This window comes from Malus domestica, chromosome 02 (assembly GCF_042453785.1).
Source record: "Malus domestica chromosome 02, GDT2T_hap1".
NCBI lineage: Eukaryota > Viridiplantae > Streptophyta > Magnoliopsida > Rosales > Rosaceae > Malus > Malus domestica.
Window position 1 is genome coordinate 18,486,110 of NC_091662.1, and position 22,141 is coordinate 18,508,250.

A 22,141-nucleotide genomic window follows, 5' to 3' on the forward strand; every position below is an offset into this window, starting at 1 on the left:
CACGTTGAATTGTTCTCGGGTTGTCATGTAAACAGGATCAAGTTCTTGGGGGCAACACGTGATGACAAGTTGTCCACTCAAAATAGTGGTGTTCATGTCCCGGGTGCAGGCAACAGTGAAGACATTAATTTTTATGGCAAACTAACTAGTGTAGTACAATTTCTTTACAAAGACAGGTGTCAAGTGATACTGTTTAAGTGCATTTGGTTTGATACAAACCCACATAACCGAACAAGTGTTAAGCGAGATCATGGTTTACTATTAGTAAACAGTACGAGACATTGGTACGATGAAGACCCATACATTTTGGCAACTATGGCGAAACAAATATTCTATCTAGACGACCCTAAAGCCAGCAATGGTTGGAAAGTTGTTCAGAAGATTGAGCGAAGAGGGCTATATGATATTCCGGAACTAGATCATGATGACAACGACGACGTCGCTGACCAACAGTTATCATCTTCGATAGAAATTGGTGAAGAAACACTTCGAGATACTAATATTGTCCAAGAACCGTTTGACATACCTGGAGTACCCGAATTCGAAATATCAATTGACCTTGGTGATTTGCCTCAATACAATGCACCAAAAGAGGCAAACGAAGATGAGGATGAATGGGAATCCGGAAATGATAGTAGTGAGGATAGCGAGAGTTATTATTGTAGTTCGGATGAGGATTAATATAAACTTGTAAAGGCAAAAGCAGGAGGCTGAGGGTTTAACACCGCTTCTCATCTACCCACACTAATATTCCCAAAAAATTGTTTGATCGTCTCCATTCTATAAAGATAAAGATATCATGTAAGTTTTATGTTTTATGTTAGTCTCATGGAAGGTTGTGATCTCTTTTCATTTGAGTTATTTTTATTATATCTTTGATTACCTACTACCAAAGGTCCGTTTACCTCTCTGTTGGAATTATTGAAATTTATGGATGACCTCTTTGCAGGTTGTGGCCCAAACCATCCGATCATGCTTTGAAGGTATGTGTTTTCTGTTATCACGCTTAAGTGTTAACATAATTTGTTATTTTCTTTTCTTTTTTTTTTTGTCCGACTACCAACATTTGTGCTGAGATCCTGTGAGTTTTATGTGCATTCATCTTTGACTCAGCCTCAAATGATAGTGGTCTCAGATCTGGATGATGTATTTGTTCCATTGCCAGATGATCTTCTTGTTAATCTATCTGAATCAAGAAGTGTAGTGGAGTCTATGTTTCAAGACAACATGAATGTGGAGTCTGCTTTTGGTCCAGCTCTTAAAGCCTCGCTTATGCTTATGGAATGTGAGCTTCTTCACAAATAGCAATTTTAATTGGTAACTGAAAATATTAGGCCTAATATTTGTGTTTTGGGCTCGGTGCAGTGGGAAATGTTGCCTTAGTTACAACTGCTTGTATTTTATTGGTAACTGAAATCATCTTTGCATGTGAATTTTGTTATCTTTTGTTTATGATTTCGGTTTGATGCTGCACGTCAAATGTGAATTTCCTGCCTGATAATGACAATGTAGATCTGGAAACTTTTTGGCAACTTTGTTATGTTGTCCATTTATTTGTTTGAGGTTTGAACTTCATATGTGATTGTGGCATTTGTTTGTCTTTTCAAGATGGGAAAATGTTTTTGAGATTTTTGGATGACTGATGTCTCTAAATCAGGGATGGGAGGCTTTTGAAGATAGATAGCTTATTGCCTTTGTGCTGTTTGCTGGAGTAATGTCAAAATTTAAACTTTTATGTTGATTATGTGTTTGTGAAATGTGCTTCTGATCTGTGAACTGTGCTTCTGATTTGGAAAGCTTTCGTTTTTGCTCCAGTTATCCTCGTCATATCTTCTCCGTTTTTGCTCCAGGTAAAACCATATCTTCTCTGTTCGAATCTCTAAACTAAACAGTGCATCCATAATCTCTAAACCCTACTGGTCTCTTGGTATGTTCTGCGTCCTACCCTCTGCTCTGCCTTCATTAACTTACTCAGTTATTCCTACTTCTAGCTTTAGATTAAAAGCATTGGATGTGTATTTTTTGTGGTGCTTCTTTCCCTCCAACTTTGCAATTTTTTTTACATGTTCATTGTTTGGTTGGTTTGTTGGGATCTTTTCATATTATTTTTGTTGGAAATGTGCCCTAAAACCAATCATATGATGATACTTTACGGACATTTCACATGTTAAACTAATCTAGTTTAATATCAAGGGCAAAGATTATTGTTTTAAGCCGTCTCATATAAATGTTATATGCTTAAACGATAAGTCCAAGGAATATGTAATTAGGAGAATGCAATTTAAAGAAGTTAGATTCATGAGACCATTCTCTTTCGTATACATATCCTAAACATTCCTGATCATAGGATTGCCAATTGGGCATTGACAGTCCGTTAAGATCAGTATGTGCTATGTCTTCTCTTAGTGAGAGTGACTGGTCTCGAGTCATTGGTGTGACTGATACCAAGACAAGTACGTAGGTGCTCAATAAGAAATGAGTTCACTGAACACGATCAACGAAGAGTTTTCGTACTCATGTCACATGAGAACTCATGGTTGGGATAATGCAAAGTAGTCCTTTGACCTGAGGCATCATAGTTGTCTTATGGTTAAGTCCTTGATCTTTGATTATGTCAAAGTCACTCCATTCGAGGGTATCTACGGCATCGTTGGGGTTAAGCCACTTAGCCATGGAGGCAAGTGAATGCGCAACAAGGGATCTCTAACCTTCAAACCGTTTGAGGGAGAATACTCTATGATATGATTAAGAATATTTGGCCAAAGTATGAATGAGATTTAGGAAGTCGTTCCAAATCACATTCAAGGTAATCATATAAGTACATGAATCACATTGGATAGTAGACATGAATAAACTATCAAACCAAACAATGTGGTCAAGAGTATTGTATTAGAGAAAGACCGTATTGCATTGTAATCCTAAACTGAATAGGTTCTCCACCTCTTCTGATTAGCTTGGGTAACCATGATATACTGCTAGGTGTCACTCTTGGTTTGTGGAAGCCCTAAACGTGTATAAACACTAAAGGGAGAATTGAAAGTAAGTTTCAATTCACAATCGATTTGAAAGAGTTTTAATCGCCCACTGCCTCGCTAAAAGGAACCTAATGGATCGTACACCGTGTAAGGTAGAGATTGAAGAAACAACGGAGATGAGTAAGAATAATTAAATGGTTTAATTATTTATGGCAAGGATTAATTAATATGTTAATTAATCAAACGAATAAGTTCGTTAAAGACCTCGGGATAGTTTTGGACCTTAAGGCCCAATGGGCTTCGAACGTCAAGTCCATTGACTTAAGTTGTATGACAACTTAATGAATAATGATTCACAAAGGCCCAAATAGTCCAATGAATCCCTATGGCCGGCCATTTAGAGATGGAGTGGGTTTTGGACTTATTTACAAGTTTGCCACTCCAATGAATTAAGGTATAAATATGACTTTATAGCCAAAATTCATTTAGGGGTTTCTTTTTTGGGAAAGGATGAGAACACAAAGCTCTCATTTTTCTCTAAAGAGGCCGGCAACCTTAGAGGAGATTAGCTAGCAATCCAACTTCCTCTAGGTCACTCATTTCTACTTAAATCTAACCTTGGTGTGGAGACTTAGAGGTTCTCTATTTTGAGAACTTGGAGAAACATATTCTTCCATCCAAATCCATAGATCTAAGAAGCAAGGAATGAAGGCCCTCTCTTTGGGTGATTAGCCTTTGCTTATGCAAAGAGGAATCTACAAAGGTATAAATCTCAACTCACTTTGTTTTGAGTTGAGTCTTGGTTCACCAATCTACTAGGCTTTGAATTTCATGGTTAATGTTTTGTTTTAAGTGCATACAAGCATGATTCCGCCTTTTAAATGTTAATTGCATGCTATAGATGTTGCTTAAATGAACATGTTTTCACCAAATTTTCCTTCAATTTTGATATGGATTGTTGATTTTGCTTTTCTTGCATTTTAGTTTGATTAATATTGTGAATCAATGAGTAATTTCCATTGGGACTATAAGAATAAAGAGTAATTTAATTCTCAGTACCCAAATTCTGATTAGTTGCTTCTAATTTGTCACCCAAAATGTTAGGTGTTTTGTGTTCGACATATGAAGTGATAAATGTGTGTTGATACCGAAAAAGAAGATGAATTTAAAAGAATAGAATCTTTAGGACCAACTGATGAAAAGGATCAGAGAAAAGGTTGTCGAATACACTCTTGGTCATGCATCTGTGATGTTGTAAGAGCTCTGGTTTAAAATGTCCATGTTGGTTTTGTTTGATTTTGGTTTCTTTATGTTTGTCGTATTTTGGTTTCTGGTTTAAAATGTCCATGTTGGTTTCTGCACCTTATATTCTTTTCGACATTTCCCTATTCCACATTGTTTTTAAATTTTCTGCACTATCCCAACTATTTGGCTTTCTGATTTGGCTTCATGTTTTCAGCCCACGGAGTTTTCAATCCCTGCGCTCCTCTCTTTTCCCTCTGAAAATCGCGGTTTCATTTCAATCATCTTCACCCAAACGTTTATTGCCCCTCACTGCAACTCCTTTGAGATCTCTCTCGCTGAGCGGTTCGTGTCCAATCCAACAAATCAAAACTCCTTGTGGTGAGTAAAACAAGTTTTACTATCTCTCTCTCGCTCTCTCATTGCTCATTGGGTGGCTTCTTGGGTGTTGTTGATCATAATCTGTTTCAATTGTCCCTGTGAGAGCAATATCATTTTTGTCAAAAGAAGTTTTCCAATGTTGTATGCATTAACTTTGATGTTAGACCCAATTCACTAATTTGTTTGTTGATGCACAAATACATGATACATCTACTCTTTCAAACTTAGGATAGGATAACTTATCAAAGTAACGGTACTGTTTACAAATAATAGCAACCACAAGTAACGGCAGCATGAATTTAGAAGCGATGTATGCAGAGAACCCCATATAGTTGTTCAAGGATATGTGACATATGCCAATGTAACTCCGAAACTGCTTAAACTAATTTAACTGATCTTGCTAGGGTTTCTTCCTTAACATTGGGTGATTGTTTCAGGTAGAGGATTTGTCTGCTAGGCAAGTATATGAGAAAGTTCTGAAGGCTGTGCAACCTTGAATCTTTACAGTTCAAATGTCAGCTCTAATGAATGTCATCAGTCGACGTGTATGTTACCCTGGACATCAGCGGTACAAATTTTTCTTGTGTTAGTTGTGATTGTTGTGGTGCAATATGGAATTTCAATTGTACAATCCCTGTATCTTTTAATGATTTGGTTGAATATATGCACCTTTTTCTATATCCGTTATAATCCACTCTCTCTTCTTTCACCTCTATGAAAGATGTCAGCAATATGATAAATAAGATCAGTGTCAATTTTTGCGCAAGTAGGGAAGGGTCACGAAATGTGATTCCTCGTGGCAGTCAATCGCGTAAACGCTGCCCAAGATCCAAACAAGATTAGTGTAAACTTTTGTTTACGACAAGTAGGGTTAGGCATACGGATGGTGTAACTGTGAGCAATCTCCTTGATGAATAGAAACAAGTTTGATGAATGCATCTAATTACACTACTTTCAAGTACACTAACAATATTGTACTAATGAATCCTAGTTATTCAGTCTAAAATATTTCAATTGAAGTAGTTTGTCATACTAATTAATATTTAAGATAAAATTTATAAATAATTTTCTTCTAAAAATAAAGTATATAACACAAAATCTTCAAAAACAAAATAAAGTATTTATTTTGTAGTCATAAGCCCAAAAAAAAAAAAAAAAAAACTTGTGCGACGTAGGTACATGCGTCGCACAAAGATATTTTGCGCAACGCAGGTGTATCTACGTCGCGCAAAGCTATTTTGCGCGAAGCATGTACCTACGTCGCGCAAGTTTTTTTTTTTGGCTTATGAGTACAAAATAAATACTTTATTTTGTTTTTGAAGATTTTGTGTTTTATAATTTATGTTGAATGTATTCTGGTATATGAAATCTACTTGCAAATATTTGTTTTAAGTAAGATGTGTTAAGCTCGACTCTTGTTGATGACCAATTAGAACTTTTTCACGTCATCGAAATATTACTCTTTCAAGTAGCATCATCTCAAATCTCTTAGCCTCTCCTCTATTTCCTCCTTCAAGAGGTTCTTATTCCATGCCTTTGTTTGACCGGCCTTCACAAACCTCCTAACATTCTACTCCAAGCACTAAACAGTATTACTAATAACGAAAACTTGAATCGGATACACTACTAATTAAGGCAATCTCCAACTATGGAGGGCTACATAGGCCTCAAAAATATAATTTTTTAAGGAATAATAACAAACTAATTTTATAAATTTTCACACACAAAGTATATTCAACATAAAGTATATAACACAAAATCTTTAAATTTTCCGTCTTCAATCTTATTGGCTAAATCTTACTCTCTCTATATTTTTATCACGTACTTTTTAGTATGCCCAAGTACCTTTTCACCATGTCAATAACTAACAAGCTCAAAAAGAAATGCCTAACTGCTTGGGGGTGGCACTTTTTAGGCCTTCTAGGGGCTGATTCGAGCCCCGAATTGAAGGGAAATCTATGAGATTCATGTGGGATTTCTAATGACTAGCATGCATATACAATTCAAAATTTATATACGAAAGCAACGGAAGCATGTTATCAAATAATATCAAAGCTATAGTCATGCAAATCCCCTTCAAGGTTCATAGGTTTATATATGATGCATCAAAACATTTAAGTAAAGAACAAAGTGTAGGAATAGATCTATACCTCTTGATCTAGATTTTAGACCAAGGATGGACCACCTCCAAGCCTTTTGTTCCTTGAACTCCTTGAGCCTAGCCTCCCTCCTTGCCTCCTCCACTTTGTTAGTATGAGTGCTCCTTTGGTTCTCCTTTAGTCTCCAAAGTAGAAGACCTCTAAAGATCCACATCCACTAGTGTAGTGAGATGGATGGAGGAATGACCAAAAGGGTGAAAAGATGATTAGCTAAAATTACCCTTAAGGTGGCCGGCCTTTGGTGTTGAAGAGAGAGTAATTTTCTTTTTCTCTTTAGTTGTTTTGAACACACAAAAACCCTCTTTCAAATTATCTCTATAAAGTTCCTTATATAGACAAAAAGAAACCTAGTCAACAACTTGACTTTCACTCTCTCCCTTTCCCTTTAAGTGGCCGGCCTTTAGTGTTTGGTTTGGGCTTTGGGCTTTTATTATTTCAATCATCCTATGCTTGAATAAAAGCCCAATGGGCCCAATTAAACCCGAACGTTTCTTTAAGCCCAAAACGATCTTATATCGCTTTTATGATTTCATTAGACTTTCTAATTAATCACAACACTTAATTAATCCAATTAATTATTCCCATCATCCATTAGTGGTATCACTACAAGAGTGTATCGGTGTACAATCATTTTAGGTTCTAATTAGCAAGGCAGTGAGGTGATTGGCACCAATCCAATTGATTATATTTAATCCAATCACTTAGTGAATTAAAACTTACTTTTAATTCACCTTCTTCTTTGACTACTACATTTAATCATCTAGAAGAACTCACAAGTCATGAGTGACATCTAACCATATATCATGGCTACCCAAGCTAATGTAGAATTTGTTCGGAGAACCTATTCAGTTGGAATTACAATGTAATTCGATCCTTCTCTAAAACAATACTCTCAATCACATCATTAGGTATGGATATATTATGTCAAACCCCTAATGTGATTACTCCTTCTTATATGATTCAATTGAGTCGTATAGGAACGCTTTCCTTTATTACGCTCGATACTTCGGCCGAAGATTCCAGAATCATATCTTAGAGTATTCTTCCTCTCTTAACGAAGATTAGAGATTCCTTGTTGCGCATTCACTTGCCTTCATGACTAAGTGGCGTAACCCCAACTATGCCGTGGACACCCGCGAATGGGGTGACTTTGACATAATCAAAGATCAAGTACTTAACCACAAGACAACGACGATGCCTCAGGTCAAAGGACTACTTACATTATTCCAACCATAAGAGTTACTTGCTTGACATGTGAGTAGACCTCCATGCAAGTACTCTCGTTCGATTGTGTTCAGTGAACTCATTCCCTTAATGAGCACCTACATACTTGTCTTAGTGTCATTACACGAATGGGATGAGACTTTCCATCCTTCCAATTGAAGCGGACATAGTATGTACCGGTCTATGCATTGTCAGTTTCCCTCCGACAATCCTATGACCAGGAACCTTTTGGACATGATGATTATGTGAAGAAGGTCTATGTAGTCTAACATCATTAGATTACTTCTTCAATCGATCCATTGTCCATGGATTCACTATTTAGGACATATATCGTTCATTGAGATAGTCCTAATTAGTATCTTTGCCATTTGATGTATAAGAGTCATCTATACATCCATTCATTTGTCCTGAAAGGTTTCTTCCAAAGATTGACTTTCAGGACATATTTCCAACACGAATACGCCCATTTGTAAAAGCTCTTTGGTTGGAGATTATTTTGTTCAATTTCAAGGTTAATATTGACCAAATTCCCTTTGATCGGAGATGGTCTAATTAACATCCCAAACCTTGATATATGAATGTTTGTTTTTTGCAATTTTTGGCGTACATGATCTCGAAGCATATACAAACAACTTTGACGGTTAGATCGTTCAAACTAGTTTCGTACAATGCGTATCACATCAAAACATTAGATTCACTAACACTTGGAGTTTATTTATATTGTCATTAAGTATAACATAAGATATTGTGGTATCCACTTGTGTCAATATTTTAAATTGATGATCAAATTAGTTTATTGTATTCATATAGGATTAAGGAGTGTAGCTGTAAAAAATCATCAAAATCGGAGTTAAATTAACCATTAAATCGTACTTTTTCGTTTATAATCGTCGAAAATTTTTGTCCCGTTACTTGATCTCTGTATGTTTTTTTTTTGCGATTTTTGGCGTACATGATCTCGAAGCATATACAAACAACTTTGACGGTTAGATCGTTCAAACTAGTTTCGTACAATTCGTATCACATCAAAACATTAGATTCACTAACATTTGAAGTTTATTTATATTGTCATTAAGTATAACATAAGATAATGTGGTATCCACTTGTGTCAATATTTTAAATTGACGATTGAATTAGTTTATTGTATTCATATAGGATTAAGGAGTGTAGCTATAAAAAAATCATCAAAATCGGAGTTAAAATAACCGTTAAATCATGATTTTTCGTTTATAACCGTCGAAAAAGTTTTGTCCCGTTACTTGATCTCTGAATGTTTGTTTTTTGCGATTTTTGGCGTATGCGATCTCGAAGTACATACAAACAAGTTTGACGGTTCGATCGTTGATACTAGTTTCGTAGAATGCGTATCCTATCAAGTTCAATAATATATATATTTATTAAGTAACTTTAAATTTATTTATTTTGTTATAACACTTAAAAAATTGAATGATATATATATTTATTAAGTAACTTTAAATTTATTATTGTAGTTCGCATTAGGTTATTTTCAGAAATATATATTATTGTGTTTTACGTAAAAAAAATGAATTTCAAACGAGTGAAATCACATTTTCTATAATAAATGTTTTTTTAAAATATAACTTGCGCGACGCCTCCTACGTCACGCAAACATACTTTGCGCGACGCTTCAACAAATGCGTCACGCAAAGTATGTTTGCGCGACGTCATAATCTATACCTTCGTCGCGCAAAGTGTTAAAATTTTGGCGGTACAATTGTAAATATTAGGCGCTTTTTTTTTAAATTTTCCCAAATTATTTTTTTTATTGGACAAAACGTCGATCTCTTCCCTCTCGCCCATCTGCAAACAAATCTCTCTCTTCCCTCTCGATCACATCTTCTGGTTTCACATCGCACGGTTTCACATCTTCCGGTTTCACATCGCACGGCAGATAAAAGGTAAAGCCTTCCCCTCTGATCCCCGAATCTAGGGTTCTTCTAACCAGTCCAAAATTCACTCTCACTCCACAAAACCAAAAGCCTTCGAGCCCCCCACTTCCTCTTTAAACATAAAAATTGAAGCTTTATTTGCTTAATCTCAGTTTAGTTGGTAATTATTTGCTACATTTCGCTAATTGTATCTCGTTCTCTCTAATTTCTGTTGCTCAGCTCTTTTTCTTGTTTCAATATCAAATGCGCGTTCTGGTTCTTTGATTTTGGAGTGTATATGTTGATTATATGGATTTAGGTTTTTGTTTATATTTTTCACGATTTGGAATAATTTTATTTATATTGATGTATTTTGGTTGACTTTGTAGCTGCAATTGTTGTGCCCTGCTTGTTTGGTTGGCTGGAAAATGGTGTTTCTGGGTCTTTAGGTCCTGTTCTGGATGAAGGCAAGTTCCTAGTTATTATCTCCCCTGAGTACTCTACTAATCTTAATAATTCTACACGGAAATGCATGTCCCTTCATTACCTTATGTTGCTGTTGAAGACTGTTTATCTATTAGTTAGGCTATGAATAACCAAGTTGCATGCAGTAATCACCCTGTTTGTGTGATTAAGCTTTCCCTTAGTTCATTTTCCTGTTGAGAGCTTTACGGATCTTGCAATGTAACATTTCCCTCAAATTGCATGTTGATTTCTAATTTTCCATGGAATTTTGGGTTTTCTTTTTTATGTTTAATTTTCTGTAATTTTATTTGGCTCTGTTTGCGGTTGAGGGTAGTTGGAAGAAAATCATGTATTCTGCAATCCATTGCAAAATCTCAAGCACAGTTTCTGTTTTTTTAAACAATTATTCTCTGTAGTGTTTCGTGTGTGAGGACACATGCTTATTCTCAGTGGTATTCTAATTTGTTTAGTCGGCTATAGAATAAGTTCTTTTTTAATCAATTATCCTGAAATTAACTCTCCAACAAGTGATGTATGAAATGAATTGGTGTATTATTTTATATGGAATGACATGAAGACTGAATTGGAGTTATGTAATTTGTGATTTTTGTTGTTCGTCTTGCTGAGATTTTTGTTAATTTTGTACCACTCTGTGTCGCAGCGGTATCACCATTGCCACCCAACAGACCCAATTGGCTGTAGTTCAATTACTGTTCTTGGAGGGAGGTAAAGCTATTATCATTTTGTACAAAGTGTTGGTTTTTTTTATTTGGCTGATATATTTTGTGTTTTTTTATCTGTTGGTTTAGCCTATGTCGAATTCCGCTATGTCTTAACGTTCACGTATGCCTTATATGTGGTGATTTTTTCAGTGTGACTGTCTATAACATTACATGGTGTTCACACGCCATCGTTTTGTTATTGGTATTGTGTATTCGTTGTTGGATTTCATTCCGCTTTGATAGTGTTTAATAGATAACACTAAAATTCTGCCAATTATGTTGGTTCACCATAAGTTCTATGCTTTACAATAAACTGAACACTTGCAGTAAAAATGTTGATTATCTTACATAATTGCAGTGGATTCATGGGTATGCATCGTGTGTGTTCAATACAGAGAGTTTGTTTCTTTTTTGTTTTTGTTTGAGGCACAAAAAAGGCAATCTGTTTTGCCTTTTTTTTTCTTTTTTCTTTTCTCTTTCACTTTTTATTGGTTCAAATAATAAAGTTACGATTGAAAATACCTTATTTTGATTATTCTTCATCAAACTTAACCATGTCAACCCCTCTATTGCTTTTACAATATAAGGTACGTTAGTAGAAGGAGTTTTGCCCTCTTTTCTCATTTTTAAACACGTAAAAAGATAATGTCTGTGTGTTTTTTCTTTTTTTCATTAGCTTTGCACTGAATGGTGTTTTTTCTTTTTTTTTCCTTTGTTTTGCACTGAAAGGAAAAGAGTGGCTCAGTGATTTGGTTAGCGTTTGAACGCTTATAGGGATCAAATATAGAGTCAAGGGATTTCAATGCAGTGTTTTGGTGAAGAGTTATTATGATTAACTTCCTTTCTACAATTTTTGTCTTCTATTATTTTCTATTATGTAATTAAAATATCATGTCATGCTGAAAAAATGATGTCACTGTTGATGACCCGTAGCATCGCGCGGGCATTACTGCTAGTGTGTTTTTGTACATTTGGTTTTCCTGTGTCTTTACTTCATGGCACAAGAATATATTCACTTTTATTAGTCCAAGTGGTGATTCGGTTCAAATGCAAGAAAGGATTAGTTTCTAATGTTATATTTTTATGGTTCAAAAAGTGTATAGATGTCGCAGTTGATCACTCGTCGTCGGAGTGTGACCAATGCGTCTTCCGCATTATCAGCATCTACTGCTCCACCCGTGAGTGCTCCATTGATTCAAGAGCCTACACCCCTTGCTGAGGCTACTTCTACGGCGTCTCAGGTACCCGTCTCATCGACATCATCAGTGTCGGTTCAACCGCTCAGTGCACGACGGCCTCACCGGCGCCGCCGCGAGCCGGAGCCTTCTGATCACACTTCCTCGGCATCCAGAGTCGAGGGTGAGGCCTCTCGGCCAGGTACATTTTTTTCTAATTCTCACTACGTTGTATTTTTTTTTTCATTTTATAACTATTATTTTTATGATGGTAAAAATATGCTGGATTGTGAAAATGTGTTGCAAGTTGTGAATTACTGTTATTTTATTGTTTTAAGGTTTTGGGAAATGCTATACTATTATGGGAGGTTGTGTCGAAATTTTTGTACAAATTTAAGCTTAGGGTTTTCACCATTTAAGTATTTTTGGCCAGCTAAAAAAAACACCAGGGGGCCTAGTCGAATGCTGAAGCACAAACAGATCGTACGTCAGACCGGCTCCAAGATCAAGATTGTGTATGACCCGCGACATCGTGGAGCGTCTACCTCACAGCAGCATAGCTTCATCGTTAGTAGCTGTGGTGTTGTTATTCGAGACAATTGTCCTTTTCAGTGGCAGTCTTGGGCAGAAATTCCCGAGGACAAGAAGGAACTGGTGCGACACGAGTTGTCGGTTAGTATATTAATTTTTAGCCTTTATCATTTTTTTAATTTTGTTTACATATATTAAAAACCAAAATATATTATCTTTAATATTATTAAATTTCTTACTATTATTTTATTATTTTTCATATTCGTAGTTCATTTATGATCTTGATGACGCATCCCCCGAGGTCATGGCCTACTTAGAGGGGATCTTAGCAAGCCGGTAAAAAAGTTGGAAGAATAATTTTCACAATCATTTTTAGAAATGGGATAATCTAGAGATTGCTCGCTTACATGTTCCAAGCGAATTGAATGACCGGCCAAAGGATTGGGAGTGGCTCTGCAAGCATTTTACGGACCCAAACTTTGTGGTATGTGCATAATATTTTAATAATAATTTATTATTGTTTTAGTTATTTTTTAAAGCTTTTTTTATTAATTTATTTCAAATAGTCGTACTAACATGTATATTGTGTGTTTAACAGAAGAAATATGTTGTTGGCCAGATAGCTCGGGAGTCAAAGACACTTCTCCACCATTCTGGTTCGAAGCCCTTTTCGTATAGGCTTGAGGAACGACGTCAGGTAATACTATATTAACTTTGAAATTTTATACAATTTATTTATTATTATTAATAAAATTTTCTTAATGTTTTTTTTCTTCAGGAGGGTTCTAAGTTCCCAGAGATCGACATGTTCAAGGATGTTTACGTTCGACCTGGTAATGAAATCGTTGAGCAGTTTTATGTAAGTATATGTAATTATTATTATTCTTATATGTATGAATCGTTCAAATATTATTTATATTTTGTTATTAAACATTATATGTTTTTTCTTTATTATTACAGGATACTATGGTGGAAAAGAGCACTGTTGTTCTCCAAGAAGCAGCATCGCAGCTTCCCTCGGAGACTTCGATCGAAGACGTCATGGTACCAGAGGATGTAGGTTTTCAGATCATGACTGAAGTCCTGGATTAGAACCTTGGTCGTCGTCATGGTCAGGTTGTTCGGGGTATGGGGAAATCATGGGTTCATGAGACGGGTACCTCTTCTTCCAGATTGAACACATCATTGATGGATGAAGTGACAACCTTAAGGGGTAAGCTTGCGATCCAGGAAGAGCAGATGAGGGCCCAGGGCAAGCAGATGAAGGCCCAAGGCGAGCAGATGAAGGAGCAGATGAGAGCCCAGGACGAGCAGATGAAAGCGCAACTGAGGGTCCAGAGCGAGGAGGTGAGGACCTATGCTGAGACGGTGAGAGACCTTGTACGAGCCATACAGACGGCAGGCCTACAAGTCTCGCTACCAGCTCATCTTGATCCACCTTCGACCTCAGAGCCACCTCACCCTCCCGATACTCAGAAACTTGATGTTTTAAACCTAGTTCACTTGTAGTTTTTTCTTTTTTGTTTGGACATCTTGTATGTATACATTTTTATATATTTTATAATTAAATACTTTTACTTGGTTAATTAATTATTATTTACAATTTAATTACAATATTTATCAAAAAATTAGTTTTGACCAAAACATTAAAAAAAAAAAAAAAAGGTTTGCGCAACGTAGGTCGCGTCACGCAAGGCCATTTTGCTCGACGTAGGTCTTGATTCACGCAAGGCCACTTTGCACGACGCAGGTCCTACGTTGTGCAAAGTGGCTTTGCGCGACGCAGGACCTACGTCGTGCAAAGTGGCCTTGCGCGACGCAGGTTATACCTTCGCCGAGCAAACTCTAGCGTCACTGACTTGGCGCGACGAATGTACGTCAAGCAAACCCTTGGGCAACGATTGTGGACTTTGCACGACGAAGGTACCTAAGCATGTTGAGGTTGATAGACACTTTATCAAATAAAAGCTGGAAAAGAAGATTGTGTCAATACCGTTCATGAACTCAGAGGAACAACTTGCGGATATCCTTACTCATGTCGTGTGTAGTAAGAGGTTCGATGACTTATCAAGTTGGGCATGTGTAACATCTATACTCCAACTTGAGGGGGAGTATTGGTGTGTGTCTATATTTTAGGAGAAAGGGAATGTAAATATTTTGTAATTATTAGAGTCATGTTTTAGGAAGGATATTGTGTCCTTTACTTTTGTTTCCTTTTGCAACAAGGATTGTATGTACTTTTATTCAAGATTATGGAATACATAAAAGTTAAGCCGTAAAATTCTATTATGAAGAGGGCAATTTTCACTTACCTTCAATTAAGAGGAATTTGTAAAACGTGGTGATGGATGAAGTGGTGGTGGCGGCTGTGTGGGTTTTGGATGAGCAACAGAGATATGGGTTTTTGGATTCGAACTGCAGCAAGAAGGAAAATGTGTAGGGATGTGTTGATTCGGACTGGAGCAAGAACGAAGTGGTGGAGGAGGAAAGCTGCGAGTGCACCACGCGTAAAATGGGCCTTTTAGTCTTTTAACTATACAACCATAAAATAAACGAAGAAAAGAACGTTTGAAGAGGGGCAATTCTGCCAATTCACTGTGCTTAGGAACAATGAACCTCCTTTACTGGGTTTTAGTATATATAGAATTTGTATCAGTATACTAAACAAAATTAAACTTGTGTACTTCTGCATAATTCCTAACTAAAAATTAAAAATGAAATGATTATGGTGAGCTTGTTGATAATTTTAATTTTCTTTTTAAATGCATCTTGTGTTTAACGATACTTTTATAATAAAGTAAAAAAGACAATTCATAGTAAAAATTTCAAATGCCATTTCCCGTTACTATGTTGTGGGAATAAAAAGTTCCCGCTACTTATAGAACATGTTTACCACTATTATAGCATTCCAATCTTGTAGTATAATGCTTTGTATAAATTTGATAATATGTGACATTGCATTATCGAACCAGAACATCACGTGACAGTATATCATCTAGTAAACTAATAAGATAAATAAATGAACTCCCATCTAAAAAGTAAATAGGGACCACTTGCTCAAAATGGGTCTCCCTCAACCATTCGAGAAATTTTTTGATTCAGAGGCCGGACCAGTTGACCATACGGCTCCCACACACAAAAACATCTCCACTCCATGAGCTCCTTGATTTTTCCGCACAACCCCGACCCCATTGTACCCCACCCTCCCTCGCACGAAACGAAAGGCCCACCATCAACGGTGTCCGCACCCAAAACCTTCACCAGCCATATGCCATTGTGGTCCACCCAAAAGTGGTGTGGGCCGTCACCAAAGATTAGAAAAGAAATAGTTGGACCCACCAACTCTATCTAGAGAGACCGAACCCGAGCGGTACTTCGCTGGTCCTTGTCCATAAGTGCTTGTGCAGTAGGCCCACCGTGTTAGAAAACTAGACGCGTATGCGGTAAGGTCCCAACTTTAATCCTTCGTATCCCGGGAGAGGATTCTCTCCGAATCTTCATGCATTTATTTTAATCGTTTATCATATATTATATGGTTAATTTTTATTAAATACTATTTGTATTTAATTTTAAATAAACGATTTAAAATAATTTATGATCGTACGATAACTGATGAACGATAAAATGAACTGATCTCTGAAACCCTCACAAAAAGAATCTAAATAGAATCATATTCCTCATATCCCACCCATATATTCCTCATATCCCACCCATAAAAAGGCAAAGCGCCCCCGGGGACCCAAACCAATGGACAAAATTTTTGTTTCCAAATTTGGTTACGAGCCCTCCACCACAATGGTATAGATGAGTATTGCACTTACACTACCATGTGGGTTTGAACCTCATTGATTCCCAAATCTAACAAATCTATCATTTGACAAAAAAAAAAATGATCTCTCAACAGTTAGTTTTGTCAATTACTTAGTCAAATTGAGGATTATTTTTGTCCATTTATGTTTGGGCCACACACCTAAGATGTAAGAATGAGGTTGTAGCACATTAACTTGCCACTTGAAATTGGTAACCCATTAATAAACCGCAGTTGTCACTACTAATTTCAACTCTCTTATCTTATGTATCCATTATTATTTTCACATTTTTGTCTAGTATGGGGCAATTGGAGAACGAGAGATGATTAATATGTGTACTTGATAAATTAGAGGCCTATACACTCCTATTTGTAGGTACAATTCCCCTAATATATGGTCCAAAACAGTTATCAAAACTCCATTTTAAATGGTCTTGTGGTATTTTTCTTCACTTGTAAGAGAGAGGTCTAAGGTTCAATTGTCACCAAAAGACGACTTTGAATCACATTATTACTAGCTCATTATGAGGCTTAGCCTACTCCCTTTGAGGCCATTAGGGGAAGGAAACATTGGCTAAATTAAGATTATTTGAGCAACATACATTGAGCATTTAACAATTAAAGAGCGAAAGCTTGTACATTTGCTCTCCTTTTCTTCGTTGGATCTTTGGCTTCTTGAATTTGGATGATGGAATAGGAATCTCCAAGTTCACAAGAGAGGGAATCTCTAATTTCTCCACACCAAGGAGAGATGTGAAGAGAAGATGAGTGGCCTTGGATGAAGATTGATGCTAGTGAATCTCCTCATAGGGGGGCGACTTTGTAGAGAGAAAATTAGGAGAAATGTTTCCTAATTCCTCCTAACAAAACCTAAGTGAGGCTTAGGTTATAACTCCTTTTTTATAGTCCCTCGAACTTGAATGACTTGGAAAAACCTAACCCTCTCTCTATAGCCAGCCTTGTAGTTTCATTGGGCCTTTGGGGGTCCTTTAAGTTTTAAGATGTCATACAATTTATGTGATATTTGGTCCCAGAGTTTATTATCTATTTATTTTTTGTTTTAAGAAAAGTGTTTAGAGGAGCGTTTTGGTTATTTTATATTTCATTTTGGTGTTTTGACGTGAGTTTAGAGTAGATGAATAGACATTGATTTCATAAGAGTATAGGCATAAATGGCGTCTAAAACAGAGTTAGAACAAATAAGTTAGAAGCGTTTTAACTTGGAGGGCATTTTGGTCCTTTTCCAAATGCTATGAATAGCAAGGAGGCCCATAATCTCATAAAAATCCAACTTTCTGAAATTGGAAAGTTTCAACCCAGACGAGACCCGGTTAAAGTGTCGGGTCAACCCCAACTGTTCATGACCCAATAGTTTGACTGTACGTAAATTCTCCATCCGATCACCATTATGGGTGATATTGGTGTCCGCTGAAAGCTATCAACGATCCTTTTGTTCTTCTTACTTAGTTGTAGACAATAAAATTTAGCTCGAAAGTCCCTAATACTCTAAAACCTAGATTTCAAGATGGTCATTTCTGGCAACAATCTTGGTGGAGCACCACCTGAGTTTTGTATCCCTTCCTCGATTCCAAGAGTAAAATCGGACTAAAATCACTGACATCGGACCTCCAACGATGACACATTTGGGCACCATGACTTGAAAAAACACACGCCGGATCTGAAATTATGTTCACATTTAGTTTTTCTAATTTATGTTAACATGAAATGCATCGCTCTAAATTGAGAGAGCTGGGTCCATGCATTACTGAATTATTGCCCTCCTGTCCCAAGCAACAACTTTATTGGCATCGCTTGTTAAATGGCGGAGAAAATTCTCATTCAGCCATCTAACGGCATATTCTTTTCAATGTTTTGACTTGTCCAATTTGATATTATTTTAATTTTAGATAGATGAGTAAGGTTGATGATGTCACGATGCATGTAAGAGGTGATGAAGTAATTAGAGTGGATGCAAAAGTTGACAAGAAAGAAAAGCTTGAAAAATACTTCTTAGTTTTTTTTAAAGGACAAAACTTGTGTTTTCATTTCCCTAGTCCCTTTCAATTATATTGGACATATAATGTTATTGTTTTCAAGATCATCGATTTGTACTATACATTAAAATGATCATTGATATCTATTTTCATCAAATTTTTCTAAAAATGATGTCAAGAAAAGCAAACGGTTATTGTGTTAAAGTTTGTACGGTTAATTAGATTGAAATACAATCACAGTTGCAAGCACTAGGTATTCTTTAGCATTATGATGCGAATCAAATATATAGAGGATGAAACATAATACTCTGGTGTATTTAGCTATGCCAATAGTTGCACACAAGGGACTTTGAATCTATACCAATCCCGGTCAATTACTATTCTAACCCTTTAAACTTGAGAAAGACGAACTTAGGCATCATCATAGAGTTTGAGTAGGAAACCCTCATCAGAACCGTCCCAATTTGGTTGTTCTTAATGCATATTACTTCCAAAGAATATACTCCCAATCTCCCTCATGAATTTTCACTTAACTTTTTATCCTAAACTTTTCAATTGGAAAATCAAGAACTTAAACTAATTTTTTTTGCCAAACTCCCTTATCTTTAGTTTTCTATAGATTCAATCCAAATTAACGTTGAGAGATTATATTCACGTACTCCAAATTACTTCTACTTTTTTTATTTTTTAATATTTTCTACACACCACTAACACTTGATAGAAAAATATTAAAAAATTAAAATAGTGTGGGAGAAGTAACTTGGGGTGTATGAATATAATTTCCTATTAACATTAACTTTTATCACGTGCATATCATGTGACTCTCCTTTGAGAACAAAAAGGTCACTTCACTAGACCTTCAGTTAACGACCCATCCCGAATTTCACAAATTTCGGAACGAGGGTAAATTGGTAATTTCACGTGTGGGAGATATTTTTCATGTTCGTCTTTTTTGGGCTTTCCAGTGGGGCCCACCCCTTTGTTTTGGTCTCCTGGCCTTCTATCCTTATTCCCTCTCCCCGTCACTCTTTGTCTCTCATCTTCACTATCTCTCTCTTTCTTTCTCTCACTCTCAACTCCCTGTAACTCTCCATTTCTTCAAACTCACACACGACACCACCTCCATCATCACTAGCCTTGCCAGTCTGGCGAACCCCATCACCCTCAGGAACTCCCCGTCATGACCCCAGACCACCAAGGCTCATTCTCCTCTCTCCCTCTCACGATACAATGGCACTGTCACTGTTCAAAATGTTCTCCGGCAAACTCTCACCTATACCGACATAGGTAAGCTTCGAAAACACTCTAAACCTTCTCATTTTGTCCTTGTAGTTTGTTTTTTATTGTGCTTGTGTGTTGTGGACGTCGAAGCATCGCAGAAATAGCTCGAGGAGACTTCCCCCTATTCCAACGAGAACCCGAGCCTTCCAGACCATTTTTTGATCAACTTCGGCCACGACTGGCCATGGGATAGGTATAATATTCTTCCTTGTTCCTTAGGCTTCAATTTGGTATATTGAATGACTAGTTTTAGTTAAGATTTGGGGATGAATTGAGCTTTCCAAACTCCAGCTTTCTTCTTCGTGGAAAATGGTCGACCCGACCTGCAACCAAAACACTGTTTTGACCCGACCCGGATCCGAATGGAATATTCTTTGAAATATTTTGTTAGGAATCCTAGAATATTCCATTAGGGAAATTACCTGGAATATTTGACTTTTACGAAATTTTTCTGGGACCTCTTCTAGACTAATTTCGACGTCTTGATTCCAAAACCGCACTCCATTTTCCAAAATTCAATCGTTTTAGTAGAGTTTTACTAATTGGTTCTTTTATGTGCTTAGATGCGTTTGTTAGTGACGACCCCGTCTTCTCTAGTTTGAGCGGCTCTTCGGTGATGGAGTATTTGTGAGTGGACCCCTTCTAAAATGCATAATTTTATTGCTAGAAATGCATACATGAAAATCATGATTTTACAACGACGTTTTATTAAACGTTTATGAGTTATCAGATTTACGCTTTATAAAATCTCCTGCTTTATCGGATTTACATTTACTGAAATATGTATGAATATGGTTTTATGATATGATATTTGAGCTATTGAGCTTTGATGAGATATATTTTGGAAAGATTATGTTCATGATTTTCTGTGCTTACTTAGTAGATATTCATATATATGTGCCTTCAGGTGGGCGATGTAGTGCCTTGAGGCGGAAGATATATGTGCCTTCGGGCGAACAATGTAGTGCCTTCGGGCAGAAGATATATGTGCCTTCGGGCAGACGATGTAGTGCCTTCGGGCAGAAGATATATGTGCCTTCAAGCGGGCAATGTAGTGCCTTCGGGTGGAAGATATATAAATGCCTTCAGGTAGGCAATGTAGTGCCTTTGGGCTATTGTGATACCATTACTAAGCACACTATATACGATATATGTTTTAATCCAAGGTTTTATGGCATGGTATGGTTTCAGAAAAACCTATTGTTTATTATTCTATATGAGTTTCTAAAACTGGGGGTTAATACGTTTGAAGAGTAGTTGATTTTAGTATTACTTATATATAAATTTGGTCCACTCATGCTATGTCTTGCGCCCCCTTCATGACTTAGAATTGAGTCGTACAATCTCAGTGTCAGGGCACTCCCGCATTGGTATCTTCAAGTCCTCTCAGTATAGGACCCATTCCTTTGTTCGTACCTTTTCATAATATTCCTTCTACAATATTCTTGATTAGTTGTATGCTATGAACATGTTCCCACATTTGCATATTCATTATAGTTAAGTTTACGTGTTTTGTCTTACATTCGTTCTTTCTTCATATTTTTACATGCATGTTAATATGGCTTCGTCACCCTCAGATGTTGGCCAGCACGTGATTACCCTGGTGTTTAGAGGATATCAGGGTTGGGTGTGTCATTCAGACACAAAAGCTATAGAATCACATATATTTGCATAGGCTAACATTATAGAAATCTAGGGTTTTCAATTATTTTAAAGAACAAAGCGACATAACTATCCTCACATGTTGTGCATATACTTCCATTTAACAGAAATTGGATGGAATGAGTGAAAAACTAATAGCAGGGCGAAATTGGCCAAAAAAAATTAGCTTAAGTTCTTAATTTTACAATGAAAATTTTTAGGGAGAATAAAAAAGGTAAGTAAAAGTTTAGAGATGAAATCGGCAATTTACTCTACTTCCAAACAAATAAAAATTGAGTAACTTTTAGACCATCTCCAACCCTTGGATTAAAACCTAAAATTTTTAACTCAGAAACAGTTTTTCTCCTCCAACCCTTATGGGTTAAATTTTTAGTATGAGATTATTAAAGAATGAATTTTGGATTTTTTTTTCTTAAAGTTATTTAAAAAAAAATTATGGAGACGATCATAATTTAATTTTATAAACATTTTAACCTACAAATATTTAGATTCCGATAAATATTAAAAAAATCACTAAACCGACACCATAAAACTTGTGGAACACCACGAAAGAGTATGAAACACATAAAATAATTTTTTTAAATTACTTTAGCCATTGGATTTAAATTTGGACCATTATATATATATATTTTT

The 22,141-nt window shown here is 36.3% G+C and overlaps 1 protein-coding gene and 1 long non-coding RNA gene across 4 annotated transcripts; both read left to right on the plus strand.

Moving 5' to 3' along the window:
- The first annotated feature begins 4,463 nt into the window (after positions 1-4,463).
- On the plus strand, positions 4,464-5,278 carry LOC139190459 (uncharacterized). Its single transcript, XR_011574693.1, has 2 exons — positions 4,464-4,598; positions 5,036-5,278. It is a non-coding gene; the product is annotated as an uncharacterized lncRNA (long non-coding RNA).
- Positions 5,279-9,752: 4,474 nt separating this feature from the next.
- LOC114821048 (uncharacterized) lies at positions 9,753-14,349 on the plus strand. 3 transcript variants are annotated; one of them, XM_029092815.2, is made up of 9 exons: positions 9,753-9,900; positions 10,260-10,337; positions 10,997-11,061; positions 12,154-12,434; positions 12,666-12,904; positions 13,032-13,247; positions 13,362-13,460; positions 13,542-13,622; positions 13,724-14,349. In XM_029092815.2, the coding sequence occupies exons 4-6, from the start codon at positions 12,161-12,163 to the stop codon at positions 13,101-13,103; spliced, it is 585 nt and encodes a 194-aa protein (XP_028948648.1). In that variant the 5' UTR covers positions 9,753-9,900; positions 10,260-10,337; positions 10,997-11,061; positions 12,154-12,160; the 3' UTR covers positions 13,104-13,247; positions 13,362-13,460; positions 13,542-13,622; positions 13,724-14,349. The 3 variants fall into 3 exon arrangements, with proteins under 3 accessions (XP_028948648.1, XP_070672708.1, XP_070672710.1); XM_070816607.1 differs by having other exon boundaries at positions 9,781-9,900; positions 12,161-12,434; XM_070816609.1 differs by lacking the exons at positions 9,753-9,900; positions 10,260-10,337 and having other exon boundaries at positions 10,962-11,061.
- Positions 14,350-22,141: the final 7,792 nt, after the last annotated feature.